The 25,406-nt window shown below is 40.6% G+C and overlaps 1 protein-coding gene and 1 long non-coding RNA gene across 6 annotated transcripts in view; one reads left to right on the top strand and one right to left on the bottom strand.

The window, feature by feature from the left end:
- The window catches only part of CACNA2D1 (calcium voltage-gated channel auxiliary subunit alpha2delta 1), a 369,792-nt gene that overhangs the window by 164,448 nt on the left and 179,938 nt on the right, over positions 1 to 25,406 (bottom strand). For all 5 annotated transcript variants that reach the window (XM_081927647.1, XM_081927649.1, XM_081927651.1 and 2 more), the window contains exon 5: positions 9,397 to 9,441. In XM_081927647.1, coding sequence (XP_081783773.1) covers positions 9,397 to 9,441 — 45 coding nt within the window. The remainder of the gene's footprint in view (positions 1 to 9,396; positions 9,442 to 25,406) is intronic.
- Positions 1,333 to 7,800, top strand: LOC309379609. The gene is made up of 4 exons (XR_014172555.1): positions 1,333 to 1,382; positions 2,376 to 2,416; positions 3,390 to 3,465; positions 7,653 to 7,800. It is a non-coding gene; the product is annotated as an uncharacterized lncRNA (long non-coding RNA).

The raw sequence follows: 25,406 nt of genomic DNA, 5'->3' as shown, positions 1-25,406 counted from the left end.
AACTGAAGTGTAATGAAATCTTAAGGGGAAAGTCAGAGTAATAGTGCTGAATGAAGAAAACTCAGAACTTTCAGAGGCACCTGATTTTGCATGACCTACATTGCTTTCTATAAGGTGCCTAGAGAATACTGAAAGGCACCTCTGAAAATTTAACTTTAATTTGGCATTATAATGGCATTATACCCCATTCATCTGACTGGAGTGCCCCAGGCATTCTGAGGGGCTTCCAACAAAATATGTAAACATTTAACAAACATTAAGTCATAGATAGGATTTGTTATATCTTTTATGATCTCCCCTGCATAATTTTCCCCCATTATAAACAAAAAGAAATCAAAATATTCAATGCTTTGGGTTCTGGTGACAATGAAGTGGGATAAAAGTGATGCTATCAGATGAGATGCAGGCCCTAATTAACTTCTGAATGACTACTTGTCAGTTTCTACTTTAATAAAACGGGAGATCGCAAAAATAACACAAAGTATTGATTCTGTTAAAACTCGGATATAAAGCAAGATGTTGGGAGTGTGTAAAATGGCAAAAGGGAGAAATACTTTAAAGCTGAAGACAATCCTAGCAAGTTATCAGGGTACACACTCGGAGCCGAAGCATGAAAGGAATAGTTCAGCTCTCCAGCTGAAAGGACAGCTCTGTAAAGTATTTTGTAAGAGTCCATGAAAAGTTAACAATAGATAGCAAGCATAACTTGCTGAAAGAGACGCATTTTAAAAAGAATAACGAAAACTGACACTACTCAGATTAAAACAGTCCCCATAAAACGAAATGCCTTTTTACATGGGAAAAAATTAGCAGAAACTCCAGGATTACAACTCTCAATAACAGAGGGGCAAGTGGAAGGCATAATAGCAGAACTGACCTTTCATAGCTGCATGGGCAAAAAATATTTCTGCATTTAAACTGCAGGTTACTTAATATTCACTACTGAATTGGGAGGACTTCATGTGGATACAGAATTACTGCCTGAGTGGCCTTGAATAACATCAGTAAAAGAAATGCATAAAATCAAGACTAGTGTATTGGCTAGAGATGTGACTGATACCTTGTCTGCAGATTTATTTATGACAGTAGAGGATATAATGAGATATAGCAGTACAGCAAGAAAGGTTTAAAGCCAAAGAACTAACTGAAGAGAATGGAATGAATATGTTAGAGATCTCAGAAGTAAATTAATGCTTCAATGCTACACAAATTACCTGCTGACTGTCATTGAATTCAGCAGTATTTACTTCTGAGTAAACATCTACAGGAGTTAAGCTGCCTTTTTGTCTCTTCCAGACTCATTCCACCCATCTTGCCTTATCAATGGGTCTTGATGTCTAGATTGGCCAATTTCCAGGGAACTGAAATTGCAGATCTGGCAGGTAGCTACCAAGAACTAGTTCTGCGTTTTCTTGCAGTATTTGCTTTGTATGCAGCAGGCAAATTTGTTTCAGTTTGTAATGCTGACGTAGAACCTATTTTAGCTAGAATTCATGACATATGTAGCACGAGAAAGGCTCAGTGGTTATGTAAACCTTGTGTGTGAAAATGCTCCCAAACGCTCACCGTGACCCAGGGCTCAAGACTGGAGCTTCTGTTACTATGGCCGGCATCTGTTCTTCTATGTCCTTGTTCTTTTGATACATATGGGCGGAGATTCTTGCTATTCTGTCTTAATTGGATTATGTGCCACTTAACCTTGCCAAAGCTGACGAAGCTAGGACTTGCCTAGAGTTTAAGAGCCATGCAGTCATAATGGCGTGTGGCCCTTGTCCGAAACGCATTTAGCACGAGCTAAGAGCAATGCTCTTGCAGCAGAGTTTAAAATACTGGCAGTCTACAAAGATGATGGACAAGAGAGTACAAAGGGGGCTGCTACTGTGTCATTGCTAGCAGGCAGTTAAAAGGTTTGGGACCATAGCCTAGGACTGAGCAAAGGGTCCATGGACCCTCCGTTCCAGTGCAGGTAAGAAAGAGAATGAAAGAGCCCATTTCTTCTAAAACCCCTTTCACTGAAAGCACCACAATGAAACACAATTTCAGTTAAATTAATTTACCAGAGAAACAATTACAGTGTACTGCTTCTTGCCACTTCCACTCAAGTTTTTTTGATATAAATGAGAGTGCTCTCAAAGGGAAGATGTATTCTATTAAAATGATGAATCACTAGCTTCAGGGTTGAATGTTGATTTTTAGCATGGCATAAACACAGCCTTCAAAGGGAATGCTTCTGGGACCAAACTAATACAGGATTGCCTTCAAGGAAGGATTCTTTGTATTATAATTTATAAACCCCTTAAATCTTTGTAGGATACAAGTGGTGTTATCCTTAAGACTGAAAATTAAGGGGTTTTTTTATTTTGTTTTTTGCTCAGGAGAAGAAGAGACAGTTCTTGGGCAAAGATACATATTCATGGTAGGTTAGAATAAAAAAAACTTGCATAGATTTGAATAATGGGATTAGGACACGATGGTCGGTTTTGTCATCGTGCATTGCAATTCAAATACAGCTAAGGATGTAAACACCTGCTCCTTCATACCTTGATATCATTTATAATTTCACCGGTAACAGCCGATTTACCAACCACTGATTAGAAATCAAGCTTCACTGTAAGTGGAATGACCGTATACGCCACTCGGTGACATGTTTGATGGGCGCGGAAGATGCTCATTTCTCAGTGAATGATACTGTAAAGACTAGCTTTGCAAGTGGCCAGTGTCAATCATTCACTCAGTACCAGTTCATCTGCTTCTCTTTGAGGGGGGTGACATTGATTCATGCTGGCATCCCAAATGCATTATGGGAAAATACAAGCTGAAATTTCAGCCGGGAAAAAGGAACCTCACTATAATGCTACCTGAAGCTTTAGCAAGTAGTTTGAAAGATAGGAGGGATCTCATTGGTGCAGGTTATGTTTCCAGTATAAACACATAATAATTGATACTCCAGCTGTTCTACTATAGCGAAGGAAACTATGAGATCTGGCACACTGACCAAGGAAAACATCAGCCCTTCAATTGCACTCCAGGTTTCTCTACCAAATGAAGTGAGAGGGTCTTTTCAGTGGTGGTGTCCCTATAATGCACTGCTGAGAGAGGCTCACCTGGCACCTTCTTTATGGCCATTTGCTGAAGCTCTTCCTATTCTCCAAGACCTTTCATTTACAATCTATGGATGTTTCAGGGTTTGCACTCAATGAGAACTTGGTGCTTTATGCCGTTTTTAGCTGCTGAGATTTCTGCTTTCTGGGGTTGTTGTTTTTTTGTTTTGCTTGAAGGGTTTTACTGTAAATTGTATTTTTTATTTTATTTAAATTGTCAAGAGAACTTTGTTGAATGGGTGGTATATAAATTTAATAAACAAATAAATACTCTCTCGTTCTTTTAAGCTGCTGGAATTTCTGATTGCATAACTAGTTTAAGATTTCATGAGCCAATTCTGGAACTTCTGGAAACATCTGACAGGTGACTTTTGCAAACAGGTTGTTGGTCTACACTCATCCATGGTCTGAGCCTGCAGGGACCTTCTTATTTATTTAAAGTGTTGACACCTTGTTCTTCAGCAGAAAACTCTCACAGAACAGCTCATGGACAACCAATAAAAAAATCCTGCTTGCAGGTTTACAGTCTAAACAAAATGACTCAAAAGGAAAAGGCGATGAGGAGGGGAGATGACGAAAAGTAAACTCAGGCACCAACTCTTAAAGATACATACTAGTTCTTCTGATGGTCATCTGACATGGAAGTTCTCTTTCTAACATTTTTAAGCTAAAATGAGTCATGTTGCCACTGCCCATTTCATCCCTCCGTGGTGATGATAGGATGCAAAGAACTCATTTCAGGCTTCAATGATGAGAGAGAAAGGGGTTTTTAAAGGATAAAGGAAAAGCCTACAATATATTCAGGTTTAAATTGCCCCAAAGTGCCTTTTAAGCTATAGATACTATTTTCAAAAACCCTCAAAATATCCAGGGATGTTAGAGTTCCTGATGTGGCCTGATGTGCTTCTCCCTGACATGTGAGATACTAAGTGGACAATTTGATGAGCCAGGTTGCTGGGATCAGGTCTTGATAGTGGCGCTTCTAAAATGATAGGTGCCAGCTCATGTTTGGCACATTGTTAGCTCTCTGATTTGCTTTCCCACATGCGAAGACACAGACGTTGTGCTGCAGTAAAAACAAAAAACAAGGAGCAATACGGCCATCACTCTTACTATTAGTAAACGATTAACATCTGCGCAAACAGCACTGCTCTATCAGTCACGGCTGCTTTCCAGCGCAGGGGCTTTCTGAAGGGAATTCTCTTTTCTAATAAATCACTTGTGTCAATTAGGGGATGTAGCCCTTGCCAGGAGATGTGGTTGACTGTTCCCAATTAAGCCTTAATGAATAAGAGCAAATGGGATGCTGGAAGCTCTCAGCCGACAATAGCTGTTCAGGGTGTGTGTGGAGGGGGGTGGGTAGGGAGGGGGGTGAAGTTAAGCTAAATGGTAAACAAAAAGGAGCAACAAGGTAGACAGTGGACATGACATGGCCCCCTGGAAGTAAATCAGGCAAGCCACAGGTATTTTAAAAATCTGCCCCAAGCCGTTCAGGATATTGCACCTTTCACAGAAAGGAATAATAAAGTCACAAGTAGAAATAAGAGGACCATGTGGGATCACTCCCCACTCTTTGCCAGCTGCATAAGGCAGCCACAAAAAGGGTGATAAAGCTATATTAGGAATTCAATAGTATGTTCCTGAATGTTCAGGCTATCACTGCCCTAAGTTATCACATAACATGCAGTACAGTGGGTACAGCAATTGAGGATGACATAAACGTGAAGCAGGAGTCTAAATAATGCACTCATTATAGGACTGTATGAGACACCCACCCCCAAAAATAAATCCTAACACAACTCGGTTCTATAATTTCTACATCACACTCTAGAATGATGCAGCCTGCAGTAGATTTTTTTAGAAGGACAAAAACAAATAACAAAAACAGTAGGTTTGAGTCTGTCTCCTGTTGAGACAGATGAACATTAAGGAAAGCCTTTAAAAATGGCCACCTAGAGATAAAGCACAAAATAATGAGGCCATGCGCATACAAATCTGCACACTCACTATTAATCCGGCACTGGTGGGCCTGGATATTGTTATTTAAATATAAGGCAGGCTGTGTAGCTTATGCCCCACAGGATTTATGGCCTTCACAGAGCTAGTTAGCAGTTTGCCACAGGGCAGGGTTAGCTATTATTTAAAACAACTGGGGCCCTGCAACAAAACGTAGCAGTGTGCTCCCTGGTGTGATCTGAGCCTGTGGCTAAGGGGGGGTGTAGGGGGGGTGTGAAAAACAGAAGACAGCAGTCAAGGCAGGAGTCCCTGCTCTATGCGTCAGTCTGTCTTCAGGACAAGACTTATTCATTAATTTTTGAACGAGGGAAGTTAAACCCAGCCTGGCTGCAAGTCAATGGAGCAAGAGGATTCTGTGTGCATGTGGATTTGACCTAGGACAAAGTCAAATGATGGGTGTTGACAAATCACTTCTTCTCCATTACCAAGTGGATGCAACTTGCAAGCATCGTTTCTTTGGTATACTCCAAGTTCAGAGCAGAGATGGTGAAGAAAGTAAGTTCCGGCCACATTTACAGGCAAACCGTCCCAGTCTGCACTTTCTGAAACAACACAAGAACTAAAACACAGATAGCCTTTGAAATTCACACTTCACTGGATTTTGCAATGTAGCTCTCCAGCCAAGTAATGCATACTGAAGTGCACATACTTAGGTAAAGTGTGCACAAAACTGCATTAGAATCATAGAATCATAGAGTTGGAAGAGACCACAAGGGCCATCGAGTCCAACCCCCTGCCAAGCATTATATTTGAGGAAATTTGTTTTGAACAATTGTGTGCATTGGGAAAAATTGTATACAAATGTGTAACTGGATATTTCATTTGGTAAAGCATGAGACTCTTAATCTCAGGGTCGGAGGTGGCAATAAACAGAGTAGAAGGAAAAGGGTTATGAAACAGGAGGCAGAGAGGCACAGTAAACCAGGTAAGAGAGGATAGGCAATTTTGGGTAGCTAAAGAATGCTGTAACTTTTCTTGGGCAGCGTAGGGAGACTGAACACAGCAGGGCTGGCTCTTACATCTGCCAACGGAAGTAAATTATGCAGACAGCCATATGTCAAACAGAGAAGAACATCCCTGGTGTTGAGAACACCAGTCAAGCATATTGTGCAGCATCAATATCTGCACATCAATGTGTTAGAAAACAAAGTATATATCTCCTATATGCTACACTATGGAGATGCTTTGCCTAAAAGCATAATTCTCAAATAATGAGACAGGACTGCCTGCAAGAGAGGGCTATTGGAAAACTTAATAAGAGGGTTCAAAGGGAAGGATCCTGATTCAGGGACAGCCTTTCTCTTCCAAATCAATATTTGGAAGGATGAATGCCACCTTATTAATTTCCAAACAGGGACTTGGGAAGAAAGAAGCTTCAGTGAGAGCAGAAATTTGTCATCCTACCCCAGATCAGGGAGCACAGAGGCAACAGCCTCAAATAACGATTGGGGCAGCTTTCTCACCACCGCCCCAGCTTCCCTGGACCTACTTAAGTCCTGTGTGCCCTGAGGGAAAGCAAAAGCGAAGGAGCTCAGGGCACCAGCTCCACTGCTAAAGGCACTTAGCAGAAAAGAGGCAACAAACAAACAAACAAACACTTTCTGCACATTCATTTCATGATCAGATCATTACTATAGTGAAGGAGGAGAGCTGAAGGTACAGGAGAAGTCTAAGGGACACTCGCCTGAAAGAGCAGTTCTTGACAGGCTGAAAGGTGCATGCACACACACACACAAGTAGTCTGTCTATAAGAATCGGGGCAACATATAATATTTTAATCAGCCATAAAGGCCCTCACTTAAGAAAAAGTTAGAAACATTTACTAAGAACAACAAAAGCAAAGCCACTTCCTAAACAAAACCAGGGCCTTGGCTATACAAACATACTTGGGACAAACATGGAGCAGTGAGGGCGCCACCACAGAAAAGGCTCACCGTAAGTTTTATTTCTGAGTGTGGAGGTGCTCTGAATGGAGTATCGCTTGAAGTCATCCACACCCAGAGGAGTTTAGGATTAAATAACGAAAAGGCTAGGCCTACTTCTAGACAACTACAGCTGAACTTGTTTTCCTGATTCAGTCTAGCAAACAATTGTTATATAGTATTTATTTGGCTTCCTTCGTAAGCAGAGGTCAAAAGGCCAGGTCGTTCAGATGGAAAGTGCTGCCTCTGGGTTTGTTAAAAGTTCGAGATATCTCTGTTAGCATAAAGGCAGGAAGAGCAAAGAGACAAACCAAGCAGGATCTGCAGTAAGTCCATCAGACTTGAATATTATTGAATTTTCTTTTTAAAAAAAAACAAAAACCAGAAACCTAGAGTACAGAAGAAACAACTCACAACAGCCCTAGGGTTTTAAATATTTCAGGCCCTGAAAAGCCACAGAGAGTTTAAAATAGTAATTTAATTGGCATTTCATTCCACACTATTGCTTGTAACACTATGTAATTTATTTATCGACCAGGTTTCTGCTTGCTGACTGACAGCCGCTCAGAAAGTAAAACACTAATGATGCTTGGTGGTGTTTTTGACCCTTTAGGTGTCAAGAGTTAGGGTCCATTGCCACAGTTGCTAGAACAACACTACGGATTGGAGGCAAAATAGGCTCTCAAGCATCTCAGCCCTCAAGCTATGAGGAAGACGCTGCTATTTCTTGACACTCTATTAATATATGTAAACCACAGGTTACCATTTGCTAGAGTAAAATAAATATTTGTTTTAAAAAGTCTACAGCTCCATGGTGGTTGGGTTTTTTTTGTTATCATACCCTTTTGACCAGCACCATCTCTTGGTACAGGAGCAAGGCCCTGGCCATCGTTCCTAGAGAGACAAAACCTAGGTGCAGGTCTACTTCGATTTTAATCAGTGTAGTCAAAAGTAATGCTGCTCTGCTCCCCACCTTTTTCCTGCCACACATTCTCCCCCACTCTCCAAATGAGTTAGGAAATTATTCAGTAGTACTGACAGATGTTGAAAGATGTTGCTGTTTGCCTACCACGTTCCCACTCAGACACAATATATTTTAGTATTGTATCTCATTTGACTATTATAATGGCCTAAAGCTCAATGGAAGAGTTCCAAATTCAGTTATTGAAATCGCTAGTTAAAATAGTTCAAGCACCAGAGCTGGGAAAGACCTGTTAATCTAACTGCATGGGACTGAGCTCAGTGGACCATCAAAGGGTAGCTATCGATCTTCATTGCACTGATGTGGCGTTTCTGGTACACAATCTCAAGCCCGCCGCTCATCCCTGGTGCAAGAGACCTAAGTACTCTCTGCATTACTCATAATCAAAAAAACCTAACTAGATTCCTTGCTATGAGTGGACAGAATCCAATGGCTTGACAGTTAATCTGGGAAACAAACAGACGGGCCCATTACAAAAGAGAAATCTCACAAGGTAGTTTCTTCTATAACTCAAAGTTGAAAACTGCTGAACTGGAAGCAAAAAAGTTACTCAAATATTAATTAAATGGCTGACTATGGATACTTTTTAAATTCACCGTAAACGAATCCTATCTAAATTTCCATATTCCATTTATGCAACTCAGATACATTTGTCTGACAAGATCAATGTACTCTCTTTAATTATCTTACAGCAACAGTGTCAAGTGTAATAGTGAGGCCATCAATCGTAAATCACATTTTATTACTAGGTGCAAATGAAGCATGTTGATCTATCTGATTAATGCATTTAAAGAAACTCTGTATTAGTTTATAGATTGCACCTACAATGTTTATTTTAAAATAGCAAGCTGTGTTATTTGAAGTAGAAAACAACTTCCCCTTTCATCCAAGTATTGTCAGGATTTCAAAGTCAAATTCTAAACAGACTAATGGTTCAAAAAAACAAAAGCACTGACCGTGCACTCATGGTAATTTACTGTCACATAGTTTTGGAAGATAAGCTGCTCCATTCGCCTCCTAAATAGGGCCATGGGGTCACGTGCTCCCTCCCTCCCCATCTAACATGCCTAACCCAAGGCTACTGGACAGTCACTTGGGGGTGTAACATTTTAAGAGGACAAATGCTCATAAACTCCAGTGTGTGCAGCCTTGAGCCAAACAACTGATATCCCAGATAGATAAAATCCAGAATCAACTGCACTACCTTGACCTACATGAGTTGGTACTTAAATAAGTGTAACTTTCAGCCATTTTCCCCCAAAAAGGGAACCTAAATATGGGATGGATTGTGGTGAAAGAGAAACTATAGTGAAAATCTACTGCCTTTGGGGAACTTGAGGAAACATGTGCTTATATATTCATAAATGTTACTTACTTCATTCAGGTCATCCTTTGCATTGTAGTAGACAATATCATTAGTCTGTGTAGGAGGGAAAAAATGGAGTTAATTTTTGTTGAACCCTATAATACAAAAAAAGACACTACAAAGCCATTAACATCGAGGTTAATTCTGCATTTTCTGAACTTACAAAATATGACTGTTAATTTCCCCATTTAGTCTGGTCTTAAATACCAGCCATAGCATGCTGGTGTGATGACCCACAATGCAGGGATCTCACAGAGCACAGCGGAGGATTCTGATGAGGACATGTGTCAGGCTACTTTCTTGTTGGAGAACCACCAGTAGCCATTCAGGAGCCATTTATCCCTGTTTTTAAGTCTTAAGGGATTGCATTATCAGCAATGGATGCAATCCCAAGGCTAGGTCCACCAAGATGAGCAGGAATCGGACCCAGCAGATCTCTGGCTGGCTACACCAGCCTACCTACCTTGTCCCAGCTCTGCCAGTGATACATCACCACATCTGCCCCATTCCAGTTTAGCTGAGACCCAGCCAACTGACCCCAGCAGATCTTAAGTTGGCAGAAGCCTTGAAAAAATAGGTGTTCTGGGGCATGGTATGGGCATGACCAGGGAGAACATCGGCTGCATCCTAAACTCATTCTGCATGGTCATTTTCCCTGATAACCTGGCATAAATTAAACTGGCAAAAAAGGTTGTGTAACTCAAACTCTATTTTAAATTATCCCCCCCCCCCCCAGGTTTAAGCACAGGCTCAGGCACCAGCCTGAACAAAGTTTGGATCTGGCATACTTTATGCCACTTTAAACTTAGGATGGCATAATTTACACAGGATTCCCCTATTTAGGAGTGTCCCCCTAAATATCTGGCACCTAATCCGTTTTAGAAAAACAGCTTCAACCCAGAAGGCCAGCTCTTGGAGACCTGACTCAGGGCTCATTCACACTTCTGCTTGTACCATGGTTAAAAAGCACAGGTCTGAGCAGTTTGCCCCACAGCTTTCCATGGAAAACATGCTTTTACCACTGAATCAGAACAAAGAGCAAGCTACAGAAAGCCCATTTGCCATTTGGTCCGATTCTGTGGTCAACCACGGGTTTTGCCCAGGGAAATGCGGAAGGGCTAACAGCGGTGTGGATGAGTCCTAGGTACGGGCTGGCTGGAGAAGTTTGTTACCATTCTGTGCATGTTGTCAGGTCTCATCAGAAGCAAAGTCTATTAACCATTAACTCAGCTTGTAGTGAATTTCAACATAAACAGCTGAATACAACACAAAAAACAGGATAATTTATAATCTACAAAGGGAGGGTTTCAGGGGTTTTTCAAGACCTCAAGAGAACACTATCAGTTATGCATCAATTTTACTGTGCTTTTCTTCAAACTCCACCTGCAATTATTACAATGGGTTTTATGTATGGTTTAAAGAACTGAAGTGTACTTTATATGATAAATCTAAATAGATCTAACAACACACATTTCTATCAGAACCCATTTCTCCTGCTCATTACTGCTGGCTTTATACCAAATCCAGAATGTTAAACATGAACTTACTGTTCGCCAATACCAGAAAAGAAATTCCTATCGCCATTAGAGACCCAAGCTAATTGGCAGTGCATCGATCTCTCTCTGAAACCTGGTGGGCCATACTCAAAGAAGCAATTTACAACTTAGCATGTCGCTTTCAGGAAAGGATGATAGCAATCAAGTTCAAATTTCCTTTTACTCCTGTTAGGTTGTGCACTTCTTATATTGAACTGACACAATCTCATCAGGTGGTTCTGCTTAAAAACTTCAAGTTAAAAACCCCTCCCCTATCCCAAAAGACACTTGATTTTCTTTTGTCCCTGGTATAAATAGCAAATAGCTGGGGAAATAATGTTTCTCTGCACCTTTATTTGAAAAAAATTATCTGTTATGACCCAAAAACATTTCATGAGTATCTGCCAGTGGCATTTTTGCTCTTGTAAAACTTAGAAGAGTTAAGATTACCTCCATTGTTGTTTAAATATAATAGGGAGAGATCACAACACAGCGATTTCCCTCAGTGAAGTGCTGGTACTCATATATTGTTAAAAGTGTCATGAGTGACAAAATTACTGCCATGGACAGCAAAAAAGAGGTGTCAGTACTCCATACTGGTCAGCACTGTCACACGAAAAACCTAGTCCTCACAGTCATCCTCTAACATGCACATGTGGCAAGGTATTTCTTTAACATGCTTAAATGTGTTATATAATGTTCACATATGAAGGTGATCATTTGAGGCTCATTCATTCAGATTAAGAAAAGACAGAAGGCCTATCTAGTCCAGCATCGTCCTTCCTGCAGTGGCCAACCTAAGGGCTCTGAGAAGCCCACAATCAGAATATGATGGCATTTACCTCACAGGAAGCTGCCTTATAGATTAGGACAGTCTAGACAATCTAACCTAGTATTGTCTCTAGTCTGATTGGCAGCAGCTCATTGGGGTCTCAAGCAGAGGTACTCCACACCAGGGAGTGAGCCTGACACCTTCTGCAAGTTTCGTGCTCATAAACTACATGGATTTTGGAATGTGACTCTTTGGCCACGTCTTAATTATGTGTGTCTCTCCCTCTTCCCATGCAGAACATGCTTTTCTTTCTGCAACATCTGCAATGGTAGTTTTTTACATTCTTAATGGGCAGAGGTTCCACATCTTTACCTCCAGGCTGACACCAGGGTATCAAGATTCACAAGTGAGACAGATCAGTCTTCGTCCAGTTGTGGGGACAGACAAGGTGGATGGCTGGGGGAATGAGGTCTTTCCAGACAACTTTGCAATAACGAAAGACAATTCACACATGAAGAGTGGGATGTTTTGTACGCTTAGATTTCTCATCTATTCCCATGGCCTTATCAAATAATCTGGAGCAGAACAACAAACAAATGTAAAATTGGTTCCTATATGCCAAGTAAATACTGCTTTTATTAAGTCTCCTAAGATACTTTTCTTTAATACCTTTGCCTCCACTTGGGTAATTCCGTGTGTAAATAAGGATGCTCTGTTTCTCTGTTTTTAAGATTGCTATAGCTCAGTGTTAACCTCACACTTGAAGAAGAAAAATAATCCTACCTTGCCAACTTTACTTTTTCTGATAAAGTTGTTAGAGGCACCTGACTTTACCCAAACCTCTCATTTCTTTAGCTATTTCCTACCCAAAGAAATGAGGAATTGTGAAAACTCTGTGAGATTCCCCCCTCCTTTGAATAGCAGACCCTGTTTTAAGGTAAATCGCCACAAACGGCACTGCTGGCATGGGTTGCCATACGTCCAGATTTTCCTGGACATCCCTCCTCCCCCGATTTCTGTCCAGACACAGCTTCTGACTGCTGTATTCCAGGTATGTCCAGGAAATTTTAGACATATGGCAACCCTGTAAAGCTCATTGGCCAATGACATTATCAACCCTACACAGGGGCATTGTCAAGATTAAAAAGGATATAATTCAGCTGCTGCACCAAGTTCTTTGGAAGAAACTTAAGACATTAATGTGATTAATAAATAAGTCTTGTACTGAAGTAGTTCACTCCAAATAATTTAAATCTTACTTTTAAAATCAGCTATATATTTCTGATTAGCAATTGCTTCAGCTTCATATTTATTTTATAACTGCAACTCTCTAAATGCTATAAAACTCAGCAAGACTAATTACTTGATGTACCCAGAAAATAATGAAAAGAGGAAACACATCAGAGCAAAGCAGAGGAAAGCCTTGAGTGTCACAAGACGATATGGCTCTGTTTTCAGGCTGCTTTGGTCATTAGAACAGCAACACAAATGCAGTCTTTTGACAGTTCTAACTACTAGAAATGATGTTCCATTTCCTCCTCCTTCAGTTCTCCCTTCAACGGAGCAGCTTGTAAGAGTAGCTGCAGTTAGAAAGTCATATAAGAAAGAGGCCAATATAGATGGCCGCGTGAATTGACTGGCTCTTGCCTCAAAATTCCCATGAAGAATTAAGGCCCCATCTTCACTGTGCTTTTAAAGTATAGTATTATACCAATTTAAACAGTCATGACTTCCACCAAAGAACTGTGGAACTGTTCTTTGTTAGATGTGATGAAAGTTGTGAGGAGACCCCGATTCCCCTCTCAGAACTCCAGTTCCCAGAGACCCCTGGGAATAGAGGTTTATCGTTAAGCCACTATAAACTGAGTGCAAAACAGGTCTCCAACAATTGTCACCACCTGCAACAGACTACATAATTTTGGGGGTGGGAACTGTTTAAAGTGGCATGACACTGCTTTAAATGAAGATGGAGGTCTAAGTTTGAAGTGATAAGTATATTTGTGGGGAAATAACACCCACTTACTCTTTGTAGTTAGTTGTACTGACAGTGCATTTAGTTTGTCAGCCTTCTTTCAACTTTTATTGCATTTTTCTTCAGAGCATAATGCTTCATATTCTTCACTTGAAGGTTCCCCCCAGCCAGTTATAAAGGAAGATTTCGCTTGCAGCAATGAACTATTTTTAAACTGCCTACTGGTTCTGAAATTTCCTATTATTTGTTAGTTTGCTGTTTTCTATACAACTAGAAAAAAACATTTTCAATGCACTGCCATATACCAGAGATAGCCAACATGGTGTCCTTCAAATGCTTTAATCTGCACTTCACATCAGCCCCACCCAGCGTGAACAATGGTCTGGGATGGTGCCGTAATCCCACAACAGGTGCCCTAGGGCAGTGTCACAGCAGCTGGTGACCACTGGCCCAGTGCTGGACCATAGGCTAAAGTTTGAGATGACTCAAGAGCCATGAGAAAAAAGCCAGAGGGCAAATCAGGTGTATATACGGGGGGGGGGGGAGTAAGATTGCCTGACTTCTGGAGCAACCCAGAAGTCAGGACCAAATACCGGTAATAACCAGAGATACAGGAATACGCCAGAGCTCAAGAAGACTTTGCTGCTTGAACAAGACTCAGCTGAAAACAGGAAGCATTTTGTACATCTTGGGTAGGCAGTCAGTTCAGTTTTAGTATGCGACTGTATGGTAAAGGGAGTATAGAAACAAACAAACAAACACCGAAACACAGTTTAAAATAATGTAAGAATTGGATCTGACCAAGGTCTGCATATTCCAATGTTCTTTTCAAAAACAAGAGCACGAGGGGATCCACAGAATATTGTCTTGTGATCTCCTGATGAACTGTGGCTCTATATTTTTAAAGCTATTTAATTAATTGTACAATGCCAGTAAAAAAAAAAAAATTTTAAAAAAATAAGTACACTTATTGGCCAAACCACTGAAAGGTGGAAGACTACGACCAGCGTTGTCTTTACTTCTTGACCTTATGCTTGCAGCTATAATGATGGGGAGAAACTGCTATTTTTAAAACGTTAGAACATAAGTTATAATAATAAACAAAATATCACAAACTCATATGAAGTTAGCATTCTCAGCCATAACTGAAATCTAAGTCCAGTGGCCAGAGATCTGGGCAAATTCATACAACAAAGTTTTTGCCACTGTTTAATTTAAAGCATCACATCTCAGCCTTTGAATCTGCCAGTCTGCATTTGTGTTCTCAGTGACAGATAGTTGTTTTAATATGCACAAGTAATATATGGAAAGCTTATTGTCATGTAATCAGATTGCTGAGGGGTGCCTCTATCCAGCCTCTTTATCATGCAATGATGAGAATCCAGCTACTTTTTCTCTCCACCTCTCAATTAACCTTTGCCAAGGATTAATGTGTGTCAAAATGGTCACTGTCACAGCTAGCAGACGCAAAGCCCTGACTTGTGTTGTAATATCTACATGCTAAGCTGCCAAATCTTGTACTCTGGGCATGTTTTCATGTACTGGTGTCATACAACAAGGCTTTATGCACTGCAAAATTCCACAGAACAGTGTATGAGGGCAGCTGTCAAAAGCTATACAGTTTTATAGCATTGGCATTTAAAATTCGATTGCAATGCCTAGGATGAGTACTGTCCACAAGAATGCAGTAAACTGTACATATGAAAGTAGTAAACAGCCATACATCAGGTCTGACAAGTTATCTGTGTAGACTAGTATTGTCTAACTAGAAGCAACTTTTTAGGGCATGAGGAAGTGTAGATGCTGGGGGTTTAATTCATGGGCTCTTTCGCTGAGCTATGGAATCTTCCCTTGTCAACTAACTGCACTTTGTAGACATTGAAATGGTCTTAAAACATGGAATAATTTGGTTTATTAAGTTTGGACCGCACCTGGATAGGAGGAGAAGTTCCATGTAAGCTATCATGGGGTACTTGAAACAAGGGCAAGCAACAATAAACCAACAATAGCTGTGTTCATATAGTCATACTAGCAAACCACCAAGCACAGGCTGCGCGGCTCCACTGTCCACAACTTTAGCAATACAGGTGAAGAAAAGCCTAAAGACTGTTCATGTTTGCGTGCACCGGTACTTCATTTTCTGTATTTGATTACCAGTGGTAGATTTGTGATCTGCGAAGTCCTCTGTGCACAGACATGATCCATTCATCTAAATAAATGTGATTATGTAAAAAAAAAAATAGAGCAAAATACCGTACATAAGAATCACTTCATTAATAGCATGGTTTTTGTTTGTTTTTTCCTATTACATTATTAAATGGAGACTTTTTGTTTCTAATTAATGATAGATGTGTTTGATGTTTTATGCTTTTATATTTGTTGGAAGCCACCCAGAGTGGCTAGGGCAAGTCACTCACATGGACAGGGTACAAATTACTATTATTATTATTATTATTATTATTATTATTGCTGCTGCTGCTGCTGTTGCTACTACTACTATAAAGGTATTTTAGGAGCAAAATGAATGATACTTCAAAGATTGTCAGAAAATATTCACATATGATAAATGCTCTTGTGCTGTAGCAGAATGTAAATATTTCTGCAGCTAAACTGAATTAAAGGACAATACAGATTTAAACTTTTTTGTATTCTCCCCTTCCCTTCCTTTTCCACTTAGCCTAATTAAGCTATTGTCTTAATTCCATCCACCATTAATGAGGATGAAATTTGGCAAAACTGGTTTCTCCCAGGAGGAGTGCTCGCCTTAAGGCCAGGAGAGGCGGGGCTCCTGTGGGCCGGGACTGCCCCTGGCCTTAGAGAAGATAAAGGCCAGTCAGCCTGGTCCCAGGTTGCGGGAGCAACGTCGTTGTTGAGTACCTGTTCCTGCCCGGACCCAGACCTGACCTTCCAGCGTTCCTGTTTCCCGCCCGGCTTTCTGCTTCTGATCTTCGAGTGTTCCTGACCCCGCCCGGCTCCCTGTTTCGGACCTCGCCTCTCATCTTGTGAACTTCTACCAGGCTAGTGACTCAGGACTGAACTTTGGCTACGGTAACAGTACCTTCCCCCCCGGGACCAGCACAAATAGCTTGAGCAAGGTAAACCTATTCATACAAATAGGTTTACCTGTATCTATTAACAAAAATGTGGGGGGACAACAAGGTGCACACAATAAACTAAGTACTATCAGCTTAGCGGGGAAGGCACATTATTTTCTTGTAAAGTGTAGGAAAATAATGTCATAAACCTGGCATTGCACTGCTGAATAAGCAGACCTATCATTCATTTTTTAAAATCCTATGAAGATAGACCCTCTTTGAACTATCTTACTTTGCAGTGTCGTGGCTCCTTGTGTGCCTTTGTAGACCGCCTACTTCATTAGATGTATCTAATTGCTTGGAATTTGGCTTAATTGACTGTCCTCTGTGAAAAAATGAACCCCAAGTACCCTTTCAATTAGCATCACCACATTGCCCCTCACATCTTCCACTTCAGAAAGAAAATGTGGTGATGGGGGAAATAATCCAAACACTATGTTTAATATCTAGCTAAATATGCTTCAGAAGTGTAACTTGCTTATTCAAAGCTCCTCCACACAAATACACCCTACAGTGTTTTATCATACTCCCAAGGGGTGTGTATGTGAGTGTTGTTGGTGTAATGTGAACAATGGGTTAAATTACAGTGTTGGGGCTCATGTCTTGAGTTAGCACATGTCCCACATCTGCATGTTCAGAGATACTGTAAGAGATCAGGTGTAATGGGTTACACTAGCAACACCAGCAAGGCCAAGTGTATGACTTCTGGAGTCGTTCCTGTTGGTTCAGGAATGTAGAGACAGGTATAATGGTCTCTTGGCTAGGACATTGTTTTCATTATGCCTTGTCCTGTCCTGATGCTCTCCTGTTTCGCTGTCAGGGTCTTACTCTGATTCTGAGAGAGTTAAGGGGAAATGGTGTGGGTTTTACGCAGCAGCATTAGCTAGCATAGTGATGGTGTTTGTGGATCTGTACATATGTATCTTTACCTGAAAGATCAGAATAACTGTACACAGTAGATAGCAGTATTTAGCTATTCTTCTGGGGCTTTGCATGCTCTGATGATACATCACACTGAACTTCCAACTGACTTCCACAAGTCACCAACAAGTGTGTGTGTGTGTGTGTGTGTGTGTGTGTGTGTGTAAAAGAACATGTGACCAAATCTTTCTGCCTTTCACAAAAAAATACAGCATACAGAATTTACAAATAATGAATGACCATCATATGATATCATAGATGTAGGAAATCATAATATGAAGATCATTGGTTTGCTGTGGTGGGACAAGGCAAGCAGTTAAATGCAATTAAATAAACCATATTATTTGAGGACTGGTGCAGATATTACATAGGAGTTTAAATGCTGGTTTAGAGAGTCTTGCCTTAAACACAGTTAAAGACTACATGGCACCAAACTTAATTACATTAGACAAATTCAGTTTCCTAATTAATCGGAGTGACAAAGGTGGGGTAAATCTCTTACAATTCTGTTCCTGTGCTTTTTATGAAAACAATAAAGCGCCAGATAAAGACCAGATCATCAAAATCCCCCACACACATTCTGTGTTCACTACGGAAATGCTATGAACCTGTCTCTGAATTTAATCTAAATCTTTATAAATATAGGCAAATAAATACATAGAAACAAGAAGAATTGTGAAAGGTACAAATAGGTTAGTAGCTTGTGAGTTCATTAGAGCGGTGTACAACTGCTCTTCTTGAGAAGGTGGGACAAGAGTGGGAAGTCATTCCTCTGGAAGTTCAGGAGTATAGCATTAGAATTGTTATACTACATGCATACGCAAGGAAATATTCATAAAGTCAAAACAGGCATTTGCCAATGCAGAGAATATTCAGCAAATTAATTGATCCCTTAGAAACCTGAGGAGCAAGCAGGTTCTGAAGTCCTGGGCTTCACAACTGCAACAGAAAACAATGAACTGCAGAGCACAAGCTCTATCTAGTAACTTTGGCTGATTTGTTTGCTAGCAGCCATAGACAATCACTACTTCACTTCACTAGGCACTTGTCTTTTTCTGCCCCTGTGTTTATGAGGCATGGTTATTGCTGGGGTTTGTTTTTGTGTTTTGTAAAATATTTATAAAAGTGAAATGTTTGCTGACTATTAAAAAAGAAAGTAAACATGCATATGGCCTTGTAAACTGTACACATGGGAGCCAACTCCTAGGGGTTGAGGTTCCTTTGGGGGCCCCAATAAAATATTTGAGAGGAACGGGCCCCCAAAGTTGATGGGCATCATCATTCAAATGGTGTTCATGTGCTGTGTCTTGTGGTTGATTATACAGAGTGGGGCTTACCTGCCCCCCCAATATTTTATTCAAGTTGGCACCCCTGATTGTACACATTGGTCAGTAGTCAAAGTAGAACATGGATGACTAGTCTCTAGCAGGGCAATGTTGACCTAGTGAGGGTCAAATGACTGCAGATTTGGACCTGGATCACACTCATGCAAACACATCTATTCACAAAGGGACTTTTCTATGAATACTTCACTTTGCTGTCCACTAACATGAGTTTGACCAAACTGCAGGAGGCAGTGGAAGACAGGAGTGCCTGGCGTTCTCTGGTCCATGGGGTCACGAGGAGTCGGACACGACTAAATGACTAAACAACAACAAACCACATATTGCATTCACTTTTAACAGATAGGAAGTTGCTCCTTTGCAATTATATAGTTATTTAATTTTAATTGGACAATCATCTGATTAATTTGTTAAGAGCTAGAAAGCCAATCAGCATTTTATTAAGAAAAACTTTAATCTTTTAACTTTAATCTTTTATGGCCCTACTTTCCAGACTACAGCTGCTCTCCAGGAGTTAGCTCTTGCCAACTTGAAATAGCTATTAAATCTGCAGCTCCATCTGGAATGGAAAATGGCAGATAAAATAATTAGAATCTTACAGCAGTGTTAAGAGGTCTTTGGAGGTGCTTAGAAAGCAGGGAAGAGAGAAGACATCAGCTTCCAGTAAGCTTCTGTTAACAATGCAGTCTGTTCATTACACAAGGCTAAAGTACCTGCAAGGTGCTAATTAATTCAATACCATCATGCATTTTGTTTTTAATAAGGTGTTTGTTGGGGAGGGTGGATTGTTAGACTGAAAAGGATAATGCATCTGTGTTTTCTTTCTAGTGGTATTTAAATGGCACAGGACTCAGTTTCCGCCTTTCAGAAGCTAAGCCATTTCTAATTAGTTTTGTGATCAATATGTGGAGGTGATCCATGGTCCTGGTTCATACATCTAGCTAAAATTGAATGACTAAAAAAATATAAGAAGCCCAAAAGCTTTGCGAACATTTTTCCCAATCAGATGTAGGCTGTAGCAGACAATGAAGAGGGGCGACAATGTTCCCCTAACCTTCAGTCACTTGTGTTGCTACTGAATACAGTACAAAGACAAGGAAAGGTGGCGAAGTCAGCACTGTGTCCGGCCGGGTGCCATATTGGTTCCAGTGGCGCATCTGCACTGCGCCAAGCTTGCCACCATCTCTCCCTTCTCCCTCACAGTCTTAGCAGCAATGTGGGCAGCTGGAGGCCAGGTGAGTGCCACTGTCTGCTACAGATAATTTTATTTTTTGTTTTCTGATCTTTTCACCATCTGATGCTTTGCTTTAAAAAAGCTGCATATCCAGATGAAATGGAATAAATTTGAATTATACTCTATGCTGGCCCCAAGGTTGGTGGGTCTGCACCCAATCTCTATGCTGCAGACTTTTTTCAGCATCCTGGAAACAGCCATGTGCCCAGACCGTTAGTCAATACACCTTCAGAAACTTCTGTATATAACTCAATGCTCTGAATGAATATCTATCAGCAAGCTTTAATATACTGTATCTCAAGAAATTAAAGCAGAGGACTTATTTTTGGAAAGATACTGGTTGTACCTAATAACTACTTCCTAGAAGACACTTGCATTTTTCTGCATACATATAAGTAGAAGGCAAATGTAGCAGAAAGATCCAGCCTGTTAAAATTCAAACTGTATACTCCTTACATTTTTATGTGTAAGGACAATTAATATCATGGACTCGGCTGCAAGAAAATTGCTCCAGCTAACCAACCATTTCAGTTCAATCAAATGCAACTTCAAATATAACTGTAAAATGCCCAATTCAGAGAATATCATTTATTTTATATGCATCCTTATCCATTCTCTCTTCAAAGCATAACACTTTTTCTTCCTCTTCAAGAAAAGAAAAGCAGCTCCTTGCACTTTAAAATCAGCATTGAGCATACCAGGTTTATTTTCAAACACATCAGTCTGTACTTCCATGTCACAACTAAGTTAATATTTTAGTTGATAAATCAAATGAACTTTGTCCTGGAGAGGACTGGCGAGTGGTCTCTTTCTGCGTCACAGAACTAATCAAGCTGGAAAGTCATAGATCTGGACGGTAACCACAACTGGACACTACTGAAAACACCATGTGAGAACAGGACATAACAGAATTAAAATAGTCTAAGAAGAAAAGGGACATGTCATGTTCAGATAAGTGACATGATGATAAAGATAACCAGGCAAGGAAGAATGGCAATTAAATGTTTTTCCCCCCTTCCAATGTACCAACAATTCAGTATTGTGCATATTTCCTTTACAGTAATTTGTGAAGATTCTTCAGAGTCTGTGACACTTCTGTAATATGCACCTAATATATGCAGATAAAGTCCATTTTAATTAGCAGCGTGTTCAAATTTGGTGTGGGGAAGAATTATGAGCCAATACTTAATAAAAACTGCTGCCTTTTAATTTGAGTGTACATTTAACAAGGTCTCTACCATTCCTTTGCAATCTTAAGTCACCCTTTTTAGTAATTATCCCATTCACTTCAGCTTTAAATTATAGATGCAAGCATTAAAAAGCTATTAAAACTTTATTATAGAAGGTGCCATTAAAAATGAATGGAAAATCGAGGTTGAAAGATGCATTCTGTAAAATAGATTTTTCTTTTTTGCCACTCTTCCAAGGTAGGGCTTCCAGTGCATTGACAGTATCCAAAGAGGGATGTTTGAAATGAGCATGAGAGGCTGAGGCGTGATGTTCGGCATTTCAATATGAAACATTGGCAGGTTTGTGAAATTCAGAATTTGCTTGTTTGTTTAGGAGTTCTTTGCCTGCACATAAAGGATAGTAGAAAAAAGAGACAGAACTGAGAAATTGCACAAAACAAATGAAATACCATGAAAATCCCTGAAACGAGAAGTAATCGACTAGAAATATTATCTAATGGAAATAAACTAAATAATAAGAATCAAAAAGTTTAAAGAAAAAAATTAGAAAAACCTAAAATTGAACAAAGCCTTAATGGGATTCCGGCTACAAACCTCATTTCACTGAACTATTCAGTTTCCTCAAAAGGAAACAGAAAAATCATAAACCTTAAATGACCAAAATTCAAAAAAAGGGGGGGGGGGTATTCCTTTCTTTGAATTTGTGCCATTTAGGTTTTTTAAACCTTTTTGTAAAGGAACACTAGAATTTTCACAGCTGAGTCCTCAACACTTTATTACTGTGCTTTGCTTCCTTTAAGTTGGGCTTTGTCTAAAACTTGCCATTTAGTTTTCCAAACCTTTTTTGTAAATTCAGTATTAGAAACTGTATCTTTGAGTCCTCAATCCTTTATTACTGTGCTTTGCTTCACCTAGGTTGAGATAGGATTATAATAGTTCAGAATTTTTGGGAGTTTTACCCCCTTTTTTTGAATATTTCCATTAGATAATATTTCTAGCCGATTACTTCTCATTTCAGGGATTTTCACGGTATTTCATTTGTTTTGTGCACATAAAGGGCGGCCTATAAATAAAGTAAGAAATGTAATGAATAAGTTGTATGATTCAACTTTATTCCTTCCACCACATTTTAGATCGTTTCCTATTAGCTTAGGGGTCGGCAAAGTTGCCGCACCTTGGGCCGGTGTCTCCAGCACCGATCGCGTGGTGGGCTGGAGGGTGGGGAAGCGCATGCCCATATGCGTGCACACACGCTATTTCCAGCACACGCCTGGGTCAGAGGAGCACCGGAAATAGCTTGTGCACAGGCCTCCTCCGACCCGGATGTGCACCGGAAATAATGCTTGCGCATGCGCAAATAAAACTTGCACATGCGCACCAGCTATTTCTGGTGCTCCTCCAACCTGGAAGTGGGCAGCCACGCAGCCCAGCTAAGAGTGGGAGGTGGCAGTGGGCAGCGGGGGTTGCTGCGGGCCGGATAAACGAGTCCCCTGGGCCTTATCCGGCCCACGGCCCTTAGTTTGGGAACCCCTGTATTAGCTTATTCCAAGGAGCAACCTTCTGTCCCTCTCAGGGCTGTTTGTGTGGCTGCTGTTCCCATGCTGTTGAGTCCCTCTCCCCATCCATAATGCTCAAGGCAGAATCAGCTGTAATGCTGATCAATGGGTTGCTACCAAAACAACAACTTCTCATTGGGCCCTTCTTCTCACCCTTTTAAGTAGAGGGCTGCTAGCACACCCCGAGTGTGAAGCCATGACACTTGGCATGCATCTGAGATGTCTGTACATCAGCACAGACATCTGCACAGTGAAAGACTTCTTTCCTTATGATGATAAGTGTGATGGCAGAAATGTCTGTGAGGAAAGGTGGGAGCAGCTGCCGCTCTTTTTGGAGAAACCAGCAGCAGGACCTCCCACTACTCATCAATCCTGGCCAGCTCCCACCAGTGCCATGGCAGCAGTTAAGTGCCAAAACCCACCAGCTCCATCTTCTGCCCTATGGGAAGGGGAAATGAAGGAAGAAAAAGAGACGTGAATGACTCTGAAGGAAGCATGGCAGCACTGTGAGATCCAGAGCAATGGAATGGAGGAGGTGAAAGAGGTGAGAAATGGAGAAGCTGGCACCGGGGCAGCTAGAGACAAGAATATAGGGCCACAGCCAGCATCTAAAAATATACACAGTGTTGTATCAATAGTTGTGCTATAGGAAAGCAGCTCACACAATCCCATTCTGCTTCCCCATCCTCCCCGCTTCTGCTTAAGAGCCCCCTGTAGCCTCCCCCAAAATACACAACAAATGGTTGGGGATCTGAAGGCAGGAGTGCTGGGTCATATGGGCTGCAGGGCTAGATCTTGCTCCAGCGGAAGCTTCAATTTGCCAGTCAAGATCACTGCTGATTTGGAGCTAATGTGAAGCCAAACCAATCTCCATTCCCCTTCCCAAAGAGGTTTGCTTTGTCTGTAACTCATGCTGTACTGCAAGGATTCCATCACCCCAAAACAAGTTGGGTACTATATATATATATATATATATATATGCTTTCGTAGATTTTCACGGGTACAGGAATGCAGGTTTTGGTGTCCTCGGGTGTCTTCCCGTGTATATATATACACACACACACACACACACACACACACACCAATGAGCTCAATTTCACCCAGAGGACAAGTGTTCCTTGCTCAAGTCCAATGGCAAAAAAGACATTCTACAGAGCTGATTCCATTTCGTAAAACAGCCATTAGAAAAATGAAAAATTACACTGAAAGGTACGCTTAGCAGACAGATCCGTGTGCAAACTAATTTGAACAGACATTTTCTTTAAAAAGTAGGCCAGAAGAAATGGATGATTACTTCCGGCTAAAACTGAGCAAATTAAATTATGAGAAGCTTAATACGTTTATTCAAAATTAAATTGCATAACCTAATGTCAAGGTTATTATATTCTATATACACCATTTCCTCATCCCAGTTCAAAAGAGGAAGGTGCATGCTTTGCTTCATGCTGATACTGTGTTAACGCTAGAATTTCTTTCACTGAATGCATTCATAAAATATTATATTTCTCAGTACAATTTGGCAAAACTTTCCTGGCAGTGAAATTGGATGAATTCTGTGCACCTTGTGCCAGAATGTACAAGTCCGCCATCTTTTCTTCTTATTGAAAACACAGGAAAATAAAGTCAAACTACAGGAGAGTGTTTATCAAGTCAGACAGCCACCCATCCAAGTTCTATATAGTTGGAAAATTCCAAACAAACTAGAATTGCCACTGAAATTTTGCTTCCAGCAAATTTCAAAGTAAATGCACAATGAAAAGTACATCGGGGGGGGGGGGGATTCCTAACATTAGTTACACCTAGATTTCATATACGTACAGGCAATATTACCAAGAGACTGATGCCGGCAAGGGCAATGGTGTAGAAGAGCTGCGGGCTCAGATGAGAACCCCAGCAAACGTTAGAAATTTGTTTCACTCCTTAAAGAAGGCATGAGAGAATATTGATCACATTAATCAAACAATTTCAAGTAAGAACTCTGAGCCACTAGTTGGAATTCTATTTTGGGTTGGTTGCTAATCAAATGACAGAAGTGTGTCATTTTCTTAAAGGTTCACAACATGTATCTCTTGACTAGCAAAATTTTATCCTGATGTGCATAATGATGGACATATGCTCCTTTTGTAGCCAGAGTTGGAACAGGATTTTAGGAAGCAAGAGATTGTGATGTGAGTAAGATATCTCAATGACATCTGGTGAAGTATTAAGAGTAAATCAAGGAAATATTGAATGTGTGAGCTACTCTTAGGCTGGCATCTAAATTAGTTTACAGTGCAGTCAATCCTCCACTGTTGGTTAACCACAAAACAAACTAGCAAAGTTTTCCTCAACAGCATCCAACTGTATACATACGGCATATCTTGAGGCAGCCAGGTTGAAACAAGGATGAAATGTACAAAGC

This window comes from Podarcis melisellensis, assembly GCF_964234715.1.
Source record: "Podarcis melisellensis genome assembly, chromosome: 10".
In the NCBI taxonomy this organism is placed as follows: domain Eukaryota; kingdom Metazoa; phylum Chordata; class Lepidosauria; order Squamata; family Lacertidae; genus Podarcis; species Podarcis melisellensis.
This window is presented reverse-complemented; position numbering and strand designations above follow the sequence as displayed.